The sequence below is a fragment of the Apostichopus japonicus genome, chromosome 14, assembly GCF_037975245.1.
Source record: "Apostichopus japonicus isolate 1M-3 chromosome 14, ASM3797524v1, whole genome shotgun sequence".
In the NCBI taxonomy this organism is placed as follows: Eukaryota; Metazoa; Echinodermata; class Holothuroidea; order Aspidochirotida; family Stichopodidae; genus Apostichopus; species Apostichopus japonicus.
This window is the reverse complement of record NC_092574.1, coordinates 16,897,751-16,922,744: the sequence shown is the minus strand read 5'-3', so window position 1 is coordinate 16,922,744 and position 24,994 is coordinate 16,897,751. Positions and strand designations below refer to the sequence as shown.

Below are 24,994 nucleotides of genomic sequence, written 5' to 3'. Positions count from 1 at the left end.
CTTCTTCCACCTCCCCATTCCCTGACCCGACCCTCATCCCAAACCTCCATCTTTAGCTCATTCATGTCAATTCTGTGTAAATTCCATATTTTCAAATGTGTCTTCATAAGCCTTCTTTGATGCAAATGTGTCATGTAATACAAGAGGGAAGTTTAACTCATTATTAAAGTCGTATTTACAGTTTCAATATGTTCTTAATATTGAGAATTTCAGACATGGTTAGAAATATTACCGACACGATGCAAGAAAATGTTCTATATTGAAATATGCTTTTCATCGTTTTCAAAGAAATTTTTGCAAAACTCTTCATAATACTTCGGTCACTAAGGCAAAGTTTAGGATTCCGTTCGTAAACATTTTATGATATTTTTTTGCCTCTGGACAAGCAAATTAAAACCATAGTTTGTTGGATGATCAAATGTGATTATGCTCAGCTCAAGGGCAAACAGTGGGTCGCTATCCAAAGACGGCATTTAGAAACAGCATGTAACAACAAGCCTACAGGAAGAGAATAGAGTCCTTCACAAAGTCAAAGTGTACAGCAAAATACAATAAGACCACCAAACAAAGAATCCGAGGAAGAATTATCCAGTAATATGGAAAGCGGTTCTTTAAATTGATGGCTTACAAGATCTATCTCCCATTTGACAGCTTTGGCCATAAAAGTTCTGTCAGTCTAGAGACATGCTTCGGGCCATAAATTCTTTCCGTTTTAATCTTCCCTTTGTGAGGGGGATGTGGACGTTGTATCTATGATTTAACATTTAGTCCAGCATGTTTCTTATGCATCAGATGTAAACTATTTTGACCAACACCAAGTAACTTGAAAAGAGCAGAAATTTGACTAGATTTGGCTAGAATAGGATTCAAACTCAGTGACCTCTGGTTCAAACCAGCTCTTTGCTCTAACAACTGAAATATCTAGCCCTAACCTGCCGTAAGTTTGCCTATTAATCTTGCGTGAATAATTTGCCGTAATTAGCCTAACATCTAGCCCTGACTTCCATGCCTATATACTGTAGACATTTTTCTGCAATCAGAAGCCAAGACTACTTGTTATATTGTTCACAACATGCACTCACAGTGATATTTAAATCAACATTTAGGGGAAAAAAGCATTACCCTTTTAACAGAAAAATTCACCAGTTATCACAACAACCTCATAACCTATATATATATATATATATATATATATATATATATATATATATATATATATATATATATATCCAGTTCATCTCTTGCTTCTATTTTGCCCAGGATCTAAATAATTAACACAAATCATCTACAACATTATAAAATTTTGCCTTAACAAAAATTGACCGACTTGTTGATAAAAAAAAAAAACTTTCGAGTCGATCCCGATCCCGAGCAAACAATGAGATTGATAGCTGCTACGTACTGTAAATATTTCCAGAGTTCCTGGGTAAAATTTCTTTTTCTTTCATGTTTAAATTATCCCACACCACCTACCCAGGGCCTCCCCCCCCCCCTTTCCCTTGCAGCCAACTCTCTCAACATGCTTTTTTGCAAGACCAGTATTCAAACTGCTCTGAAATATTATACAGGTCATGACACAGTTTCTACAAGTAGGGACAAAATAGCGGTAACATTCCCTCGCAACATTTATAACGTTAACAAGAGAACCGCAAGTCTTATTATAAATATAATTGACTTTATCTTCTGTTCGAATCGTAACATCCGTATTCATTACTGGAGATAACAGTCGACTCTGGTTGACTGCACTATTTTGCACACATTCCCTAAAAGGCTACACTACATTAACCAGATCTGTTTACTCATAATGCCCTTAACTATCGCAAAACTTTTCCACTGCACCCTACTACGCTGGCCCTTCCAATCAACTCTCTCCCTCCCTCCTGGTAACACCCAATTAATGAAGAGACTTAAACCCTTCGTTAAACACACAGGCTGGACGGTTATCCCCACCAATACGACACTAGCACTAGTACCTGTTGTGTACATCATCGTCGTTGCAACGTGTGTCACAATGTGAGTCAGGGATGTCGTCTTGCATAGAGAGAGAGTCTACTACCTAATATAAGTCAATGCACTTCAATGATCCGGCAATTATAACGTACGTCCTGTGGTTTTCTCATTGTCGAATATGAAAAGGGAAACACTAGAGTAAAACCGCAAAACAAGCAACATGTTTTCAAATGCAGGCAGTGAAAACTGCGATGGATCCGTTTCGATTTTAATTAAGAGTCTCAATCATCCACCAACCCTCCCCTCCCCTCCCCCCCCCATAAAATATTTGGAGGGATTTGTATCAGAACATGCAACGGTAGCTGACATAGGATTTTCATTCAGTACTGAGCGCCTGCATCATTACTCTCTATATTGCAATAGCGCCATTCACTGCCTACAATATTAATATTATCTTCTGTACGGCTATCTCGTCAATGGTAGCATGCTGGATCATACAAGTTATATAAAAATTCTACAACAAGTTAAATACTTCAAAGAAAGTCAAAAAGTATAAACTTAGAAAGAAGAGGATAGCACTTAATAGTGACTTTTGAAGAAAAGTTAGGCGTTTTGGGTTCTACAGGGAATAATTTTCCGGTATCGGAATCGCGAAATGCTATGCAAAGATGGCATGTAAAATATGTATAGCCTTTTTCTGGTATTGTATGTATAAAGGAACCATAGTATTTTGTAAGAGAAAATATATCTGTTTACAAAACTACTACTCAAAATCCTAACACTATATTAATCCCTGTAGTAACCAGTCTACGAATGAAAATCCACTCAAGGACTGAATTACGACAAATGTACTAGGACACTGATTGTGTCACTGCAACATAAGAAGATTCCAAAACACAGTGAAGCCAGAGTGCAGATGTGGTGAAGAGACAGGGAAGTGAGGTGTGAAGATATCATAACTGTAACCAAGAATATCAATGGTTTGTATTTATGCAATCAATAACTCAAGGCGAACTCATCTCCCCTACTGCACCAATTGTAGCTAACTTACCAAGCAAAGTAATTACATCTAACATTGCATATATATTCATCTCTTTCTCTCCCTCCCTCCTCTCACTCTGCCTCTTCCTCTTCCCACATTTTTATCCATCCTACCCATCTCCTCCCTCCCTCCTTCCCTCCCTCCATCCTTCCCTCCATCCTTCCCTCCCTCCTTCCCTCCCTCCTTCCCTCCATCCTTCCCTCCCTCCTTCCCTCCCTCCCTCCTTCCCTCCCTCCTTCCCTCCATCCTTCCCTCCCTCCTTCCCTTTATCCTTCCCTCCCTCCTTCCCTCCCTCCTTCATTCCATCCTTCCCTCCCTACTTCCCTCCCTCCTTCCCTCCCTCCTTCCCTCCCTCCTTCCCTCCCTCCTTCCCTCCCTCCTTCCCTCCATCCTTCCCTCCCTCCTTCCCTCTATCCTTCCCTCCCTCCTTCCCTCCATCCTTCCCTCCCTCCTTCCCTTTATCCTTCCCTCCCTCCTTCCCTCCCTCCTTCCCTCCCTCCTTCCCTCCCTCCTTCCCTCCCTCCTTCCCTCTATCCTTCCCTCCCTCCTTCCCTCCCTCCTTCATTCTATCCTTCCCTCCATCCTTCCCTCCCTCCTTCCTTTCATCCCTCTCCATGATTTTTTCCAAATTAACTTCTTTTTTCTTCTATATTTAGCCTAGATCTGCAATTTGTAGACAGTGCAGTATATTAGAGAGCCCAGAATGAGTCTATTTTTGAAGCTTAATTGTAATTACTCTGTTTTGAAGTTTTCCTCTCTCTCAATGAACAACCAGTGTGGCCTCTTTCAAATCCTGTTTGATCTTCCCAATTTGGACATTTTGACAGAGCAACTTGATACTTTCCCCAGTTTTTCATCTATAGCCTAACTTTATTTATGACCTACTGTACCACCACGGTTTGATCAGCTCTTATTCAGATCTGTTTCCAATCTGACTTACTCTTAACAGCTGAATAGCTCTAGGTAAGAGGAGATGCTAAGACTGACAAATCACCTGATACTGTTTAACAGATTTAACAGACAGCTATTGCTTTCAACTGAACACATACTGTCACACGTTAAACGTCACATCTTTATCTGCAGCACCAGAGTTTCTCTGCTCTCGGAAAATCTACAGGAGTTTTCCATTTCATTTACCTTTTTTTTTCTTTCTTAAACCCTGCTGCTGGTCCCCCCAAAAAACATTCATGGCACCAAGCCATCTTGGCTTCCATTTTTGTTTCTATCCCTTCACCAAAAGACAAAAACATCATCAATCACAAATCCCACCTTTGAACGAAATGCATTTCCATCAGATAATGCAGGAAGCAAGAAAAGCAAGACAATGCTTCTAAAACAGCAAGTAGCCAGATGGCTTTTCTCTCTTATTTTTGTTTTGGGAAAACACTTTTGATATGATTAAAGTGCAAATATAGTACAAAAAAAGTTGTAAAAAAAGGATCCACTTTTCTTTGAAATTCTACCCACATTTACCTTTTTAAAACATTCTGATAGCATCATCTAATTTACATCCACCTTTTTAAAACATTCTCTTCCTTTCCTTTCCCATTATTTCATTTTTTCTTTAGCATAAACCTTTTAATATATTTAATGTGCAACTACCCTGAATTAATATATCCACTCTGAAAACTTTCTTGAAATTTCACTCTCCTATTTAATTCTTCGAGACATTTTGTTTCATCTTGACAATACAAACAACAATTTTATCATTTCTTGTCATTTTCTTCTTTTTATTTTTTTCATCCCACCCACTCACCCTCCCCCCTCACTTTCCTCCCATTGGCTCTTATTGCCTGTTACCTTAGTAACAATTGCATCGTGAGAAATACAGCATGCCAACGGCATGAACGAGCCATTTCGTAGACCTGTTGCCATAAAAAACGAGCGACAGATGCCTTTGTTGGCTTCTTTGTCGAAAAAGTACTCGTGACTCCCGAGGAAACAAAATAAGTGTTACATTATCAGAGTAGGAAGTGTATGTTATACAAGATCCTCATGTTAGCTTCTTTGGATAATTAGAGCTTTCTGAACAATGAAGCCCCTGGTCGAGTCAAACAGTCAACAATGGACTCTCGATGTTGCAAGGCAGCATCGGCAGAGTAATTAACACTGGATTTACAGTACTGATGGAACTTTTAATAGTTAGCAAATGGATAATAACTGACTAAATCGGTCTCTAGTCACAACATCAGACAATGGCTGATCACAAAGAAAGACAATGGACTGTATATACTTCAAAAATAAAAGTAACAGACAAACATAGAAAGAAAAAAATGAAGAAAAAAAATAGGCAAGGTTTTCTGCATAGTGCCTTTGACTTTTTACATATTTTTCCTTGCTAAAAAGGTAGAGGAGAGTGGATTTTACATCTTGATTTGCTCAGAGGGGAATGGAAGCTCCAGGTAAGGGGATGAGGTTTACATGTGTATTTAACTGGGTGTGGGGGGGGGGGAGAAGGAGTAGGTTATTGCCGTTGGTTTATATCAGGTATCTCCACCCCCCACCTCACCCCCCCCCCCAACTCATGTTCATCATCCAGGGATACATCCCTATGGTAATTTTTTTGTTCATCCTCAAGAGTCTTACCATTCAAAAAATCTTCAAAGCCAATGTCTTCATCTCTCCCAGTCAGAGCATCAAATAAAGCATTAGAACTCCTTAAAGATGGCCCTCTGTTGATCTGTAACGTGAAAAGCACAACATTAATAGTAAATTCATGACTTGATAACGGCGCAGATTAAAATTCAGACAGGAAAAAGCTCATCTCTCTTTCAAGATGGGGACTTCCAGAATTTTCGGAAAGAGATGAGATTGCATTTCAATGTAGCAGATCTAGAACTGCTTCACCTAACTCATCTAAACCCTTCCCCTACCACCCCCCCCCCCCCAACCATATGATTTTTAACTCTTGAACCGAAGAAACAAGTATGCAAATGCAGGAAGGAGAAGACAGATTTATGTCAGATTTGATGAGGCTAGCGTCTGCATGAGAATCGTAATTTTTAGGCACAGTTAGAAGAAATCCAGCCAAAAGCTCTTTCAGAAACTTGCAAGATTCAAATCATCTTCAGAAGTCATAGCAAGGGGTTAATTGGAGTTCGGTCCACAATTTTGGCAGAATAACAGAGAACTAATCAAGATAGGATGGGCAATTGGTTAAACTCTTGAAGACACTGTCAGAGATTTTTTCATTGAAATTGAATGTGAAGTATTTTATCAATCAAAATTCTATTCCATGAAACAAACTTTTTCGTTGCTAGGACACTTTTTTACTTGTATTTAAACAACAATTACAAGCACGCCATGAGAATTTTTTTTACTTAATCTGCGATATTTAAAAGGGATATGGCTCTTAGAGTCAAACTGTACCCAAATCAACTCAGATACTGTACCTTCTCTAATGCAGCTGTTGGAGGCATAATTTGTAAGTGCTTGTAAAACTGAAAACTTAACAAAGAGGGAAACCTCTGGATCCAAAGAGTTCAAAACAGGGAATGATCCCAAACAGACTTTGAACGATGCAATTTTGAATTGCAGATGTAGGTCGGGTCACAATGGTAGATTTGGAAGCAGGTGTTGACCCGGAAGTGGGTCAGTAGGGGTGCAGTACTAAATCTTTCTTATTTTCCTCTGTAAGATAGATGGCGGAGTGCATATGAAGATGGGAGAGACAAGTTAAATGAGGAGGGAGGGTAAACCATACTTGACTAGATGTTTGCCAATGACATGGTTGTGGAAGAAAGCTGGCTACTTCTCTGATGAATGAAAGTCAATTGTAAACTATCAAAGAAAATGTTCCCATCTCACTGCCTCCTGAAGTAGCTTATCATACATGTCACCCTTAGAAGGTTTGTCTCTTCTCTTCTGTATCCTGCCTTCACCCCCCCCCCCCCACCTCCTCCCCCAATACCTCTGATTCTCTTTTCACACTTTACCCTGACACCTTTCCTTCACCTTGCTTTACCCACCAATGTCCCTTAAAGTACTCAGCACCCAATCTCTCTGCTTCCTACCATTTCCCACCTGCCAACATATTGTTATGATTCCAGCTTTAACCTGTTACCAACACCCTCCATTTCTTCTCCTGCTTCACCCTTACATCATAATTCAAGCCTCAATGCATTTTACACCACAAACCTGTTGAACTATTTGTTGTTCCATCCTCAGTTTGAGGGGGGCATGGAGGCCCTGGGTCTTTCGAAGGGTCAGCATCTCTTGAGAGAGCTTGCTCTGTGTGTACTGCAAGAGAAATGATAGTACATAATACAGTCAATGGGCATCCTAAAATTCTACCAAATCTATGAAGCATTACTCAAAAACAAGATACAATCAACCACATTAATCTTCTCAAGTTTATCACCAAATTAAGGTTAATTGGGAAATTAATGAACAATGATTCCATTTGTCTCTCAATCATTTCAATGCTCAGACACTTTAAAACACTTTAAAAAGCACTGGAAAATGTCAACGTTTCAATTGTCCAATTTAGTTGTCTGTTCGTGTGTCTTTACTTTGTTTTTGTTTCAGTTAGCGAGCCATTGAAGAAGATCCTGCTAGGAATAGGATCAAAATGTAAGGCCGCCTAACCTTCATCATTTCAAAAAAGTTGTCAGTTTTACTTCATTATTTGAATTGGAAATATTCCAATCTACTCAAATTGAGCTTTTTGTTCAAGTATCCAATTATGGAGGTTATACTACAAATTTAGATGCTGAACAGGGTGAACAAACTCTGAGGTACCTTTTTGAGATAAACAAACATACATGTAGTCTATTTTTAACTTTGAGAGATGAACATTGCTCAGCTTCTGTTAAATTAGAATAATTAATCTCATAGTGTAGTGCCATTGTCAGCACACCCTACCGACTTGAACTGAATTATTAATTTATTCATGATTAATTCATTATTGAACATAGAACATACAAAACCATGTCAATTCTTGATATGCTAATTTTTTTTTTTTTTTTTTTGGGGGGGGGGGCTTTTTCTTTGATCTCTGAAGGTACATGTTTTCGAAGGTAAAATGGATTGTTCCATTTTCTCTTTTTCTCCCTTTTAATTTTTTTCTAGCTCTTTAACTTTTCACACTCCCAGGGCTGAACAACTTCCTGATTTTCTCAACAGCTGTTCCTTTCCGGGCAGCGCCCACTTCTTAGAGATATCACAAGACTGATAAATATGATTAAGACTTCCTGCCTGCCCTACAATTCATCCCCAAGACCAACTGCAAACTTGATGATGAGGGAAGAGAGCCAAGCTAGACTAAACAAAATCTGACAAAGCGAGAACATGAGGTCAAAGGTCACTGTCTGATTAGAGGGGAAGGGAACCAACTGGATGTCCTCTCTCTCTATCTCTCTCTGTACAGGGAAGATAAACATGTCACTTTATGGTAAATCTTATTGCATATACAGGTAGGGGCCCCTCAGAATGCTGGTGCCCCTCAAAATGTAGGTGAACAAATATTATTGGCTAGAAAAAAAACTGAACCTGTCATGAACTTTCTATTATACTTTTTAGATAGGATATATGTATGATGAATTTAAAATTGCCAACAACTCAAAAATTATTTCATAGTTTCCAAAAAAAAATATGGGTACAATCATCTATTTGCTAACCGTGCATCTAAAATTTGCTATTAATTGAAGTGTACCTTCTTGGCACTGCATCAAAAACGGACAACTAGGGGGTAATTTACATTGCAAAATTACCTGTTTGTAGAATGATGATCAGTGAAATATAGCACTTTGTACGTAACTTGATATTTTTGAAAACATCATTACTTGATCAGAATCAGCATTTTGAGGGGCATTAAACCAGCGTTTTGAGGGTCAATAAAAAAAATTATGAAAAATTAATAAATCCATTATAGTGTAATATCAAAACTCTATTTTTACATGAAACATATAATTTTACACTAATAACACCAAAAATAAACACTAACCTCACATATTTTGTAATTTAACTACATTAAATAAGTTGCTCTCATTTTTTTTTAAATGTTCTGAGAAATATTTACTATTTCCTTCTACAGTATTCCCTCAATTCTATGTCCATTACATTTACTAAGATACGTACAATTCACAACATACTGCCAAAATGACTACTATATAAATGAAGATCTCATTTGGATGTAAGTTTTGCTACCTTTAAGATTTTTAACATTGTGGGTCAGTTCAACTGGGTGGGTGCTTATGGGTTGGCGCAAAATACAGTACCACACACATATAGTATAAACAAATATTAATTACACTTTAAAGGACCTACATTCACATGTAACAGTTTCATGTAGCTGCTGAAAGAACAATCTGTTTTTAACTGTAATGATTTATATTTAACAGATAATAAACAACTTTATCATTGAAACTTTAATTAAACAAATAAAGCATCATCAGAAAAGACGAACTTGTAAAGGGTAATAACTAAACTATAAAATTAATCAACTTTTCATCTCACAAACACATGTTTATTGATAAATGTATTTCTACATTCTTCCACATTTCACCATCCCTGGTTGCACTTCTGCTTCATACACTTCACCATAAAATATAGAAGCAGACACTTTTTCCATTTCCTGTGGCATACCCTTATCTACTCCAAATGGCTTCTCTAAACATCTCACAGACTTCATCTCCCACCTTTTGTAGAACTCTACCAATAAACACTTCTTCTTCATATTTCACCTTAACCCACCGACACTTTCACATCCTTCATATCCAACCTTCTTAACCCCATCACATCTACACCTTCAACCTCCACAGCATCTACACCTTCAACCTCAACGTCATCTGCACCATCAACCTCAACCTCTTCTGCACCTTCAACCTCAATATCATCTACAGACATCTCTTCAACAGATGAGTCATCAACAAGAAGTCGCCGACGCACACGCTTCCCTTGTGTGCAAGCAGGCAAAATCATATCAGGCTTAACTCCATTTTCATCTTTACATGCAGCTTTACTGCATATATTTGGGAAGCCAGCACATTCAAGCATTTGGGACACAGTTTCAACTTCTCTGCCTCACACTTGCCATCTGGTTTCAAGCAAACACAATGTGACTTAATCTTCAAAAATGTCTCTAGATTACACTGTTTCTTCAACTTATTGTCTTGTCTGGCTTTGTCCCTTGCTTCGTTCCCTTTATTCAATAACTCCACTGACTCTTATATTTGTTGTCCTTCCATGGATCCATAGACTTGAGTTACCCTCATGTTACTTGTTACCTTTGGTTTTGGCTTCACTTTCTTAATTGTCAGTAGTCCATCAATCTCCTCCAATGGTGTACTCTTGAATGAATCTTCAAGCTTCTGGATGGTTTCTAATGAGTTCTCCAGTTTTTGCGTATAGTACTGCTTGGTGTACTTCTTGATGCCAACTGGCGACTCAACCATTGATGATTGATGTGTTGGAAGTTGATGATGAAGGTCCTGTTGTTTCATCAGTTTCATCTTGAATAACAGATGATGCTTGAACAAATTTGTCCTTTTGCATCCATTCAACACTCAGGCCATGTTTAGTTACACCATGGAGCTATAAACCTGGGATTTATAGCTCCATGGTTACACCAACACGTTTTGCTGCATTTTTTATTATTTCAAGTTTGTTTGCCCACCGTGGCCAAACATCTGCCAATTTCTTCATGAAACCATCCCTGTTGACTGTGCATTCCGCTGAAAAGAGTTCTCCCTTGCTGTTATGGTATTCACAGTGCAAATTTTGATTGATTTGGTCATGTAATTGTGTGACTCCAGTGGTATCAGGTGGAGTGATGAAAAGATACATTTCTTTTGCTCTCAAGAACCTCAACACCTCAATATCAAATCTGGAACTGTGGCCACCAGAAACAATGACAACTGGTCTTGCTACCTTCTGTGCTGCTAATTGTCGTTCTAATCACTTGTACAACAGGGATTCATGTGTTTGAGAACCACGTTCAGTTGTTGATTTGGAATGTTCTTGACAGCAATGTCAGGAGCCATATGTACAAGTGTAGATAGTTGAGTTTGAAGAAATCCAAAGTATTGTTAATTGTCTTTAGGATGTTTGTTGGTTACTTTTGCTCTTTTATTACTTAAGTGGGAATATTTTTCCATTTGTTGACTGTCAATATGCCAAGGAATGGGAAAAAAAAATTTTTTTGTAAAGGAGGTGTCATGTTTTGTATTTTTCATTAGGGAAAATCAGCATTCTGAGGGGCAATACACCAGCATTTTGGGAACCTCAGTGGGAAAAAATGCAAGAAACACAATCAATTTTTAAATAACTCTTAGAGAGCTTAAAATGAGTGAACCAGTCAAAATTTGTTGTTAATTCATCATGTTCCTGGAAAATTATTAGCAAAATTGTTGACCAGCATTTTGAGGGGCAAGTGTTTTTTAGTGTGGTTTTTCTCCATGCAAAAAAAAAATAATAAAAAAAATATTTTCATGTTTGGACCCAAATGCAATCTAAGTTAATAGATAATCTTCATAATTATTCATTGTTTTACCCAATAATGTAAAACTGGTGAGCTGTAGGTGACTTACAAAAAACACCTACATTCTGAGGGGCCCCTACCTGTACAGCATCAGACAAGTTTCTCTCCAGGGAACTAAATTAAATCACATGTATGAATTATGATCAACAAATTTAATTAATTAGCCATGGGATAATTTGTTTACATTACACTGTGCAGGACTTGATATACACAAATTATTGATCATCTTATCAAAGCTAACATGATTTCCAGATTTTTAAGTTACACCATGTATGATGTTTATGTAAACGAGGGTGTAAAATTTGTATGCCGAGATCAAACTACAGGGTGTCTTCTTGTCTTAGTTGAGTATTTGATACTCGAGTGCTAAATATTTTACCATACTCGTGTCGCAACCAATGTTTAGCAATATTTAATACTGTAAACAAACCTTAGCGGATAAAGGAAGCCGCCAAAATCATGATTGCAAGCTAAGAGAAAAAATTGTGAACATTCCCCTCGAGGACAGGAAATGACTAGAAAAACCGAAAAGAGCAATCCCAACAAGAAGAGCCCTGAAAACTGACGACACAGACACTTAATAACATATGTTAGGTTATGGAGTGTGACACACTTAAGGAACAATGTCTTGCAACCAGTACACACAATAATTACATAGGTACATCAAGGAGATGGGAAGCTAGTCTGAGGAGGTTGGATCCTGCAAAATTCCCAAACTTACCTGGTTGGATATTTATGAGCGATGAATTTTAAGACCTACTGTACCTCGGTGTCTCCACATAAAATAACAAAACAAGGAAGGCTGGTTACCAACAGAAAAGATACGCAACGATCTTGACCTGCTTTGTAGATCAAACGACCAGCCAATCTGGATGGCAGAATGAGGATGTCGGTTGAGAGGTCAAAAGGTTACCAGGTCACTCGTGACACCGCAGAGCGAGAGTGCAGATGTCATGAAGAGATAGGTAAAATCATGAACTGATGCACCCTGATCACAAGGTTGCAAACAGACATGTAAACAACAATATTACATACCGCAACTCCCTGTACGTAGCTATTAAAACTTGAACCATCAAATTTAGAAAAAAAATATTACACTTACATTTTTCTCTGATCTTTCGAGTGGATGTGAAGAGACTAAATCATTCTTAACACTCGAGGGTCTGAAAGATAAAGAGAGGACATGCTGAGGTTAAATTGATAAAAGTCATAAAACTCTAACGAAAAAATGAAAATCAACATGAAGATATTCTGTAAGTGATCTTTTTGCATTTCATTTTAGGCCCTTGCCCCCCTCCCCCCCCCCTCCCGTTCGAAAAATATAAAATTTTCCTCAATTTCACCGAAGCAAAGTCAGTAAAAGTAGCTGAAAGGGAAAATTAGCACACACACAGAAATGTCCACCAAACTACACACAGGCAACACAAACTAGAGGAAGAAAGATATTTCTTCTAAGTGTCTCAAGAAACATGTTAATAATGCATTATAATTGCAATGTTTCCTTCTTATGAAGCTGATAAGGTCTGTATTCAAGGTTTCCCTTTTTAATGGACATTTCATACTTAAATTCATCTTTACTACATACCCAAGTGTCTTGTTTACCAAACAACTAACATAAAAATCACCTATACTGAAGAAATAAAAAAACACTTTTTACCAATTACCTTATTACAAACACAGTAAAATTATCCCAATAAAAAGGCTATTCCATATCCACAGTTTCATCTTTTCAAGATCCAGCTGTTGTCCTGAGATGGGATGTATTACAAAACCACATACAACTTGATCATGGATTCATAATGCCCTTTGCCTCTGCTCTCTTTCTGTGTAAATGCACCTGTCAGATGACCTTTGAACTTTATATCATTCGACCTCCCACAGTAATATCCCAGGGAATATTCATTTAAGGACAGTTTCTCTTATGCACTTTAATTTCAAACTTTTCCCTATGGTATGAAAGACTACTGCAAACAATAAATATGGCCTAAATTGATTTACAACAATACAGTAGGAGATATTTTTGATTTGACTTTAATTGGTCAAAATTTGGAGACTGATGGATGTCCCTCTATTATGGCCAACAAACCAGTTGCTTGTGATAGAAGGTGGCATACTGCTTGTAGAGTCCATATCAATCTGTTTGATTTTTCTCCCTCAGGAAAAGTGCAAACATGCAATAGGACATCCTTCTATATATGTTTTACTACTGTAGTTAGCAAAGCAGATTTGAGTTTTTGGCGTCTTGTATTTCATATGCCATGAATGTGCAAATATTGGGTAAACTTGGGCAACTTAAGACTAATTTAGCCCATCATAGAGCTGCATATCAAAATTTCTGTAAAGAGGCTTGTTTATAGAACTTAATGAAATCTTGCTCTCATAGCTAACAATCTGCATGTTCATGATACCGAAATTTGAAGGTGCCATGAACGGCTAACAGTTCAGCTCCCCGGTGAGGGGTAGTGTAGTGTAGAGTAGTGTAGAATTTCAGCCTCGACTGGCAGTTTTTTTTCTTTTTCTTATTATTAATGGAGAGTGCTACCAGTAGTCCAACCACTGCTTAAATGATGAGCCTCAACTGTTTAAATTCAACATTTCTGAGTAGTGCAGAATTTCAACCTCGACTGGCAGTTTTTTTTGTCTTTCTTATTAAACAGTCTACAAATTTTGTTTCTTTAAATGATAATTTTGTGCCTAAAAACATCCCATAAAGTACCACCTTTACTGTTTACACCCCTTTAAACAGGAACCTAAAATTGTCAACAACATTTTAAACAATTAAGTACTATTACTGTCAATTTTTCTACTATATCTCAGTTTTTCAAGATGAATGTAGCTCTAATCTCTCATCCCCCCAGCAGGATGTAGGGTGGAGGTTAGTGACATAACCCCTAGTCCCTTGGAGATCCAGGTGGCATCAATTTGGGGCTTGCCTGCCTTGTCACCAGGTGATATCCGAATCAATTAACCCATCATATAGGAAGGAGAAATGAGACAGGTTATGGCAGGTTAACCATTACGTTCATGAACACAATATTCCAATCATGTCTGGTTTCAAGAACTGGGGGTAAAAAAACAACTCAAAAACACTCTTTTTTTTACACAGAAATGTTTGTCCTCGTTCAGAGAGACATGAATCATAAACTGGTTTTAAGTATGTCTGGGAACAGCTATATAAGTCGTCATCAAACCAATCATCTGCTGCAGCCACTGAAATCTAAGTGGTGCCGGTAACTTTACCCTTCCCTCCCCCATACTCTCTCCATGGAACTCACAAGAAACAGAATACAGGGAGTCATTGTTTTTAACTTAATATCGGCAGTTATAAGTAAAAGCAACCCTAACCATCATCTTGAGATGATACAATATCTAGATATCTTTGTTATGAACTACCTTTGTAAATATCTACAAGAAAGCTTGCTCCATCTGGGCAATATCAAGTGGAGAGGGGGGAGGGGTGAGGGGGAGGGGGAGTTGTTTCAGAGGGCTGTTATTTTGTCATTGCATGGAAGCATTCATCAGGGGAATACTTTCATGATCAATGTGTAATGTCATAGTGCAACAATTTAGTGAAACCCTTTTACCTTCCATTTTATTTTTTCTTTCATATTTTCAAGGTTCATGTACACAAAAGAGTGTGGACTCCAAAACCAATGTCATTGTTACTTTAAGGCATGTCAAAAACTTGAATTAACTAACAATACAATCAAACATAAATTTTGGGTCAATTGCCTACTACTAAGCTAGGTTTGGTTTTAAACTTCTTCCTCCCTGCAAATTTACGAATATGTCAAAGACCAGGAGCCCTTTGGCAACTCTTTAATATTTTATTCTCTCTAAGTGAGAAGCCCCCTTCATGTCTAATGTCCTTTATCTAACTGAAAAACTCATTAATCTAGAATACAGCAGACCTTTAGCAAGCAGAGTTTTGGAAAGCCAATAATGACATTATACTATAAACCGTACTGTACTTTGCTATTGGCGGTGGGGTACAGTCAGTTCAAAGTGTAGTAGATACATTAGACACTGGTGTACTTTTGCCTTTAGGATCTCCTACAGAGCTCTCTTTAACGCTTCACAGGTGTTATTTGTTTGTAACCAATATTAAAGCCAAAAGAAGAACTCATTTGTTCGTTCGTCGAGTTCTCTTAACTCAAAGGAAATTATCAATAACCAGTCTTTGCACTTTTTGAGCGATCGTCCAGCTATTTAACCGGCAAATGGTTGTTCCGTTCATAGATAATAATTTTAGGATGGAGTCTCACCGTGAGAGGGTCACATGGTACTTATCAATTAATTTAACTACACTTGATACGACTCTAACATTCCTCAAGTATACTAGATCTGGACAAGGTCCAAGCGGAGCATTAATTTCGTAAAGACTGAATCAATGATGTCACCTCTTGATTGTAGAATTCCGAGGAATGAAGATATAATCTTCCAATAGGTGTTCCTCTGGCCTTAGAAAACTCAGACTGTTATTTGGACAGTAGAAAGTTTCATGTTCTCCAGCACATGAGATAGTAATATTGTATTTTCAAAACTTTCCAAACAAATAAATTCATTTGTCAACAGACACACAGTATTTTCTGAAATTTTAAAGGCCCATTTTTCAAACCACAGACTGTGAGAAAAAAAATCTCGGTTAGATTGGTTTTGTACTTTCAAACAACACTGGAGTTTCCACAACGTTCTTGGATATTTAAGATGGATTTAAGTGGGCCTGAAAATTTATAACCTTTGTCGTTTAGACTGAAGATATATATTTTCTCCAAATACAGGTATTTGGAGAACTATTTTTCTTTCTAAACACATCATTGCAAAGTCTTCAACTTCATACATTGCCAGAGGGATTCGGACAAAATTGACATGAGAATCCAGCCAAACAAGTTTGTGGCAAAGTATCATATTACCACAACTTCTTATGTTTAAAGTAATTCAGCTACCTAAGAAACTTGATATGTTTTTCATTATTCTGTGTCAAAATAGGCAACTTCGAATGTACCAAAGGGGCCAACATCCCCCACATTTACAGCCCAGATGGCCTAGTTAAACAAAATTATCATTACAGAATTTGCCTTATCTTGGTATCAAATGGCAAAGAGACCATTGCAACACTGCTACTGTAAGAGTATAGCATTTGCAGTACTCTCAACTTCTCAGGGTGACAAGTCATTGCACAGATGGGAATGATGTCAAATTGCTTGAGGAGTGTTAAATCCAAAAAGATCCTTTCATAAACTCGGGTATTAATGATATGATAATGATATGCTGTCAAAGGTCATTTGAACTAATAACTACACAACAGCAAGCACAGAAAAGGGGAGGGGGAATAAATACTGGTTCATAGGGTATTTCATATAAATTATAAAGAATGATGCCAAGTGATAAGAAAGTCTCATGTGCGAACCTCCGTTCGTGGATTGCGGGTAGGTAGAGGATTCTGTGGGTGTGGATTTGAGTTATCACCCAGTGGCAGGGGTGCATCAGGGTGTCATGTCTGAAGTTACCAGTACTTAGTATTGGACTGGGTAGATATGAAAACTGCATTTCTTCTTAGGAGACACAATTTTGCATTTATAGCGCTTTTCAAATTTAAATTTTTCACATATATATATATTTTAAATTTTAAGAATTTGTTTGTATAATTTTCGATTTCCCATTTGCAGTTTTTTTATACAATTTATTGTCAGATTGTATATAACAAATTTTCTACCCATTTTATACCGTACATTATCGATTTATATATTTATATATCATGTTTGTATGTATTTTACTGTAAAGCGCCTTAGAGCAATTTCTGATTGGATAAGGCGCTATAGAAATTTTGTATAATCATAAAAAAATAAAATATTAAAATAATAAAAACAGGATTTTGTTTCCAACCATTAGAATAAAATCACATACTGACAATGAATTGTCAACAGAAAAACCAAGATGCTCAGTGAGCACCTTGCCACATATTTAAAACTTTTTAATGTAAAATGTGGATACAAGATTTTGATATTTTGACCATCGTTGATACAAAGTGATCAGCAGGTTCTATGTGAACCTACATATTAAGTCTGAAGTTCACAAAAGCTTTTGGTTTGTATTTATTGTGTTTACAAGGATTTCAGAGAACTGACTAAACTTGGTTGACCTAAAATGACCTTTGACCTCCACAGAAAACATACAGGTTATTGTACAGTAGCACTAAGATTGGTCTTCTTAAGACCAGGTATGTCATTCAAGGAAAGAGAAACTTTATGTACTTTGGAAAGAAAAGAAATATCTCAAAGTTATGAGTGTAAAAATGGTATTGTGCAATATGCCACTGAACAGTCAGAAATTGAGAGATTTTTGCCTTAAAATCTTTCAGAAGTTTTTATCCATCTAAAGTGGATCACAAAATTCACTTTATTTTAATAGCTTTTACCATCTTTGCTAGAAACAATTGGTCGACAGGAAAACAACCTTTACATCCAACTGGACCCATTGAACAGTCCTTCCAGTATATAAACAGTTTTAACAATTTGTCATTTTGTTAAATTAAATGGACACCGACAGAATACCGAATGCCCTACTGTGCAGTATGTCATGGAATCATGATACCAGAAAGAAAAAAAATTGAAAACTTGATACTAGCAGTTTCCAACATGTGTCTTCTTTCCCAAGGTATCTCTTTCCTTCACTGACATTTAATATTTAATTCCCTAGTGAGAATGAAAATACAATGAAATACAATAAAAAGTCAAAATATCAATGAAACAGCTGACAATTCTGTTGTAGGTCTACAGTACCTATCTGACAGCACAACATGTCCATGCCCATACAAGATGAATTTAATCTTAACGCAGATTCAACAGCTGTTACTGTCAAAAATCGTAGTAAAAGTATTCGAGCTCCAGACAACCTGATGGAATCTTCCCTTGACTGCATCTCAACCAGCAGGTTGTTTCCTTGAAGGATAAAAACTTTTGAAACTTTTTACAAACTTCAAACTCATACTGTGTGTATGAGGGGGAGAAGGGGGGGAGATAAAAATTTTACTACAAGGAAACCCCATGGGTATTGCATCTTTCATTTCCAGCTTTTATATCCTCTGCTAAATGATCAACAGCACTTAAAAAGTTGTTGTGGTTTGACAGGAACAGGTGCGGATAAGTCGCCCGGTCTGAAAGACTACAAAAATAGCAGTGTGTGAAATTAAAATAGAGTTATTTACAACGATAGCTTCTATTTTAGAGGAAGGACATGATGATGTCTCTTAAAGTGGCTGGATGCATTTATAGAATTTGGGAACAAGTCTGTTGTATTGATGTCAAATAAATGTAGAAATCTCTGAAAAATGCAATCCTCAGTAATTCCATAACCTGGACCTACTTTACGACACCTTCAGTGCAAACGTATCTTGTATTTTTCCTACTTTGAATATACATGTACAGAATCAGAGATTTAGTATAATTATTGGACATTCGATAAATGATGAAGCTACCAATTGCAGAGGCGCGTGCAAAGGGGGAGGGTGTTCAAGGGAGGTACAAAGAGGGGGGCGGTTGGTGGGCCATGGCCCCCTCACCTCCATTGTCAGTTGAGCAAAAATGGTTGACAGGGGATATTCTATATTCAGTAGGGGAAGATTTATACCCATTCCTTTGGGCCCAGGGATGTCCTTCTATAAAGGTTCATGCCACTACCTAAATCAGTTGGGAAAATTAACAATTAAGACACATACAATCAACCCACCCCCCCCCCCCATCTTTCATATCATGTGCATGCGACTGACCCATTCGTTAATTTGTATTCTTTTGGCAATGTCAAAACATATATAACTTCATACAAAGTAAAGCTTAAGACTGAACTCCTTTAACAAAAATGTTGAGATGAATTCTTTCAATTTTGAACCAACAGTAGGAGGGATCAAAACAAGGATGGTTTCTATAATCTGTGGTTTTACTAATCAAACACTAACAACATAAAACTGCATAACAATATCTGTAAAATGAGGTTTAACATGCTGTTTGAAGTGTGACTTTTATACGACCTGTGAGTGGTCGTGAGGTGCATCTGCTTACTGTGTGGGTTGAAGAACCACAAAATTAGCAATGAAATCTGGAACTTCTGATAAAGTGCATCCTCGCTCAGGTCAACAGAGAGCTAAAACAATACACAGCCCGGACTAATTTAGTGTGCAAATTTTGTGTAGCATTTTCAAAGGCTCTCAAGTTGGTCACTCATTGAATACTTTAGTTCCCTGTGTAGAAAACTGCTATACATCTTTACAGAACTTGGTATAACCACTTGACCATTTTGTATTTTGCTAATTATGTAAAGCGATACCGGATAAAACAAATTCCTGCTATATACTGTATAGCCTATGGCAATGAGAATACACATGAGTGTAGACAACAGTTCAGTTAAATTTACTGATCAACATGTCAACACGGTATGTTCAAATCAGAAGGTTTACAGGGCTCTCTCAACTACAGTGGTAGCACCAGTAGCATTGGTCGCAGGTCATATCTACAACATATATCAAACTCAAACTTGCAAAAGCAATAACCAGCGGTAATGTGCCAATTATGATGTCATCTATGAAAACACTACAGGATATTGATTCTTTTTCTTATTTTTTACAGACAACATTTCTGACTGGTAGTTAGCAAAAGCATGAACGTTGTTCAACTCAAACTATAAACAATGTAAAGATTATTTAAATTTGGTATTTCATTTTTTCTTTTACCTGTATGTAACAATATTTCTAGGCATTGTAGTGGCCATGAATAATGGCACAAAATCCCTTAGATGTCCGTCAAGAAGTTACATACATTCAAAGAGTGTGTGGATAAAATAATGTACTAGAATTATCAGATATAATCATAAAAATAATAATAATCATAATAATAATAATAATATTAATAATAAATGAGACTTATATAGCGCCAAATCAGTATAGACAAAAGTCACTGCTCAAGGCGCTTTTACAAAGAGAGCAAATTAATTATACAGTAAATTCTTGTCAAACATTTGCAGAAGATAGCAAAATACTTAGATCTGTGATGCTGAAACCAAATGTTTCAAGACTTGCTATAAACCTACTTTACTTTTCCATCAATTTCCAAAATGTCATTTCTTACCTAGCTGACCAGGGCATCGACCAGCTTTCCGAAGGTTTGCATCAAGTATATTATCACGACTTAAATGATATTGTGAATTTCTTTCCCCCAAGAAAAAAATTCTTTCCCATTGCATTATGCAAAGCAATATATATGAACGAACTCACATAGCATTTTGCTACATAAAGTCCCTGATCTCACTTTCTGCGTGGATCCATATAAATTGTACTCATGAAATTACTAAAGAAATATTTCCCTTAGGAGGAAGCTGCTAAAGTCTACAATCTTACAAGAACTGTCTTCCGTAGCCAGGAAGAAATTAATGAAAATTTACCATTTGCTGAGCGCTCCCACGATACCTAAGAGACAGGTGGCTTTTGGACAGGGAGGAGAATAGCATCAGTAAACAAGGTCAAGGTTCAGGTCCCAACATCAAGTGTTTCAAACTCTTAAGGGGGGGGGGGGGGGTTGACTCTAGTCTCATTAAAGAACAACCATCTGCAAATGTTCACTTAAAATGCATCGTCATCACTAAAAAAAAAGATGTTTGCGGATAGAAAACTTCTGACAAGAACACAGGTCTAGGTTTCAATTCCTGAATGATAGTGGATGTGAGAATGTGGGCAGCAGTGCTAGAATGTTACCACTTTGAAAATTTATATATATATATATATATATATATATATATATAATATATATATATATATATATATATATATATTACACATATATATATACACACATATATATATACACACATATATATATATATATATATATATATATATATATATATATATATTTATATATTTATATATAGATAGATATATATAGATATATATAGATATTTATTATTGAAATTGCACTGAGTTGGAAAATCTAAAACCGTCAAAAAACTTCCAGCCTCCAACCAGGATTCAAACCCCAGCCTCCCGCTTATATAGCTTGAATCAGCTTCTGCCATATAATTTATAGCTAATATGATCAGAAGTTTGTGTCATTTTTTTTTTTTTAATTAAAGTTAATTATTATTCCTCTAGGCCAATGAATGATATAAGTTTGCTCCAAATGTCTTCCAACATGATTAAATTTTGTATGTACAACACTACACTCGACTGACACTGATATTGACAATCTTCCAGCACACTACATCAATTCACGTCTGAAAAAAGTCTTAAAAAAGACTAAAACCGGGTGATCCTTTGGGAAATCTCCCACAGCAGTTGGGATTGAAGGGTATTACTCCTAGAGACAATTCAGATGACAAGAGAGCATAATGGTGGAATTCAATCCTGCTCACATATTCACATTCTCTCAGATAGAGTTCATCTATAGAACTTGCTTGATCCACCTACAGCTGTTATTTACATGCAATGTCTAGGAACAAGTTGGGAGCACTGAACAAGTCCCAATTAAAGAATGATACTCCCAGGAGAAAGATCGATGATGATTGCACACCATTCGCCCGTCATTCTGACAAGGACGGATTGAAATCAACCCGGGTACTACACGGACAGTGTTAAATTCAAGGCACTGATGAGTAACACTCACCCCAGGTTACTGTACGTTCCAAATAATCGCAAGAGCTTCCGTTTAAAGCAGGATTTAAGGATTTGATCCTTACTTTTCAATGACTGGTAGTTTTTTAAACACTCTTATGATATGCTGTAACAAACAACACTGACGTTTGTTTTTGTTTCACTTCGTGGAGTTTTGCTTTTGGTTGTGTGAGAAAATTAGGAAATAGAGCCCTTTAAGTGATTTTTGACTAATTGTCACATCCTTTCTGTCATTGAAATGCTGTATATTATTCCTGTGCAATACTGACAACGTTGTGTGAACTTGTGTCTGTTTCTTAGCATGATTATTGAACCTGAGTCAAAAGTCACATTATTATGCTGTACAGCATTGTATCTCAGGTCAGGTGACAAATCGTGCATGCCAAAAGAACAATTCACCTCTTCCTCCTGACAAAAACTACTGTGCACAATGTCTTGGAAAAGCCAAAAACAAAAGGAAGAGACAAAAGAAAGATGAAAGAAATTTGCTTATAATATCCATCGTCACAGTCTGCGGGGAAAATTTTGAATAAATCTCATCTAATTACGCAAAAGTATTGATCAAAATTTCATAGAAGAATGAGAGAATGTGCTCTCAAATGCCGATCAAGAAAATCAAAGTAGTGTCACTATTGCAACAGATATATATGGCATCAACTAGTGGAGAGTGCAAAGAGGTGGCCATGGGGATGGGGTGTGACCCCCTCCTCCATTGTCAACTGGGGGGTACAGAACAATCAGACCAAGAAGAACCACCGCCTTGGGCCCAGGACACACTTCCATACAGGTTCATGCCCCTACATTCCTTGTAAATCAGTTGGGTAAATTGGGCATAGAATTTGAAGTAAACTGTACACATTGGCTGTGTTGTTTAGCACTACTTACTGAGCAGGTGGCAACCTCTGAACAAACAATATTAGACTGTAAGAAATTATTTGTTTGTATTTGTTTCAAATAATACACGGTGAAGCAAAGTGTGAACAAAGACTAACAAAGTGTGAATCATTGTTAGATATAAGCACTATGACATATGATATATGTATGCCTAATAATAATAACAATCATAAAACGTATTTATAAACTAAAAACAATTCCATAAAACATGATCAAAGGCTCTATTACATAGTAAAAAAAACATTAAAAAAAAAAAAAACCTAACATACTGTATAAGCTAATATGGACCCATTGATAAAGAGGATTTTGCACCTTAGGTATTGAAGTAACTCTAACTGTACACCAGACATCTTGGGGTACTCTTGTCCATATTCTTACTCGAGTACCTTTTTTGTATTCTCAAACTCAGGAAATTTTACTCATATTTTGTACTCAGAGAAAGCAAATTTCATGTACTCATATTGTAGTGTGGGCTGTGTGCTTATACCCACTCGGGGCATTTTACACAGATTTGTGCAAACGACTCGGGACTTTGTACTAACACTACGTGTCTGCTGTACACATTACATTTGAACAGTGAAATACTGTGTGATTATTAAATAGAAGACAAAAATCGACAAGAGTTTGTATACCTTTCTTTATTTCGATACACCATTTTTGTTTCTCTTTCTGCATAAAATTGCTCTTAAAATGCACATTTTTATTACCTGCTAGTTTAACTGATAAAAATCAGGCCTAGCATTTCACAATGTTAGCCACTTGCTAAATATAGCCAAGGTATCTACTGTAGAAAATCAAATTCCAACTTGCACTTCCATTGTTATTAATACAAAAGCATCATTCATTTTGTACCGGCAGAGAAAATGTAAACGCTAACAATTTGCAAACCCCACTGGCATTTAGCCAGTAGATAGCCTCAATTTTTCCGGCCTCAAAATATCAAACTATCAAGCCAGAAGAATATCATTCATAACAATATAGAATATAGAATATAGTATAAAAGTTGTCTCTAGCAAATAATGAACACTATGCTATTTGCTACTCAGATGTTCTCTACAGGTTTGGGAATTTATGAGCCACAATACTTACCTGTCTCCAGTCTATTATGCACTTTCCTCTTCTACCTAACCTATTTTCTGGTAACATTTTAGCACTGAGCCCTCAATCCTACATCTGAGACCCACCTACAGTATTTTTAACAGCTAAACATATAGATTTAACACAAAAAGCTCAAAAGCACTCTTCTCTATTCCTTCTCCTTCCTTCCACTTTAGTGATATCAGAAAATATTGTTACTCTGTGGAATTATTTGATATCTTATGCAATATGAAAGACATAGAAAAGTAAACCCAGCTGCATAAAAATTGGCAACACAACAGAAGAGTCACAAGAAGTAAACACATGCAACCAATTATTTGGTGATTGATGCACTTACCCTGATGTTAACAAGTCAGGAACACCATAATGTTTATCTTTGTTCAGGAGAACTTCTTGATTGTCCATGACTGAATATGACTGAATCTGCAATAAACCAACAGTGACATTTATGTATTGCCCAACAACAACAAAAGCAGATTTAATTAAAGAAAGAAGAACATTAACTCCGGGGAGGGAATTGCATGAATTGTTCTGAGAGATCCGAATGTGATAACCTTGTATTTTGATGTGGTTATTGTTGTTTTCCTTTGCTGGTAGCTCCAATGAAATGTGGATATGTAAGTTTTCATAGTCTTAACAAATCTACATACACTTCAACTGAATTTTCTTTTTGTATACATATGACACAACCTCTTATATTATTACTATTATATATCCACAGATAGTTAATAATAATTCAATACAGTACATACTGATTACTGAAGTTTACGCAATGCTAAGACCGTACGATTTTGTATGTACATTATGTATCTGCTTTTTTGTGTAAATGGACAAATGTTTGTTACTTTGGTAAATTACCATCATATATGCTGTG

The 24,994-nt window shown here is 36.8% G+C and overlaps 1 protein-coding gene across 1 annotated transcript in view; it reads right to left on the bottom strand.

The window, feature by feature from the left end:
* LOC139980360 (proteasome maturation protein-like) overlaps positions 1 to 24,592 on the bottom strand; it is a 32,634-nt gene extending 8,042 nt beyond the window's left edge. The window contains exons 1-4 of the mRNA XM_071991981.1: positions 24,458 to 24,592; positions 12,574 to 12,634; positions 7,130 to 7,231; positions 5,579 to 5,672 (exon numbers count right to left, since the gene is read on the bottom strand). Of these exons, the coding sequence (XP_071848082.1) occupies positions 5,579 to 5,672; positions 7,130 to 7,231; positions 12,574 to 12,634; positions 24,458 to 24,525 (325 nt within the window). The 5' untranslated portion in view covers positions 24,526 to 24,592. The remainder of the gene's footprint in view (positions 1 to 5,578; positions 5,673 to 7,129; positions 7,232 to 12,573; positions 12,635 to 24,457) is intronic.
* Positions 24,593 to 24,994: the final 402 nt, after the last annotated feature.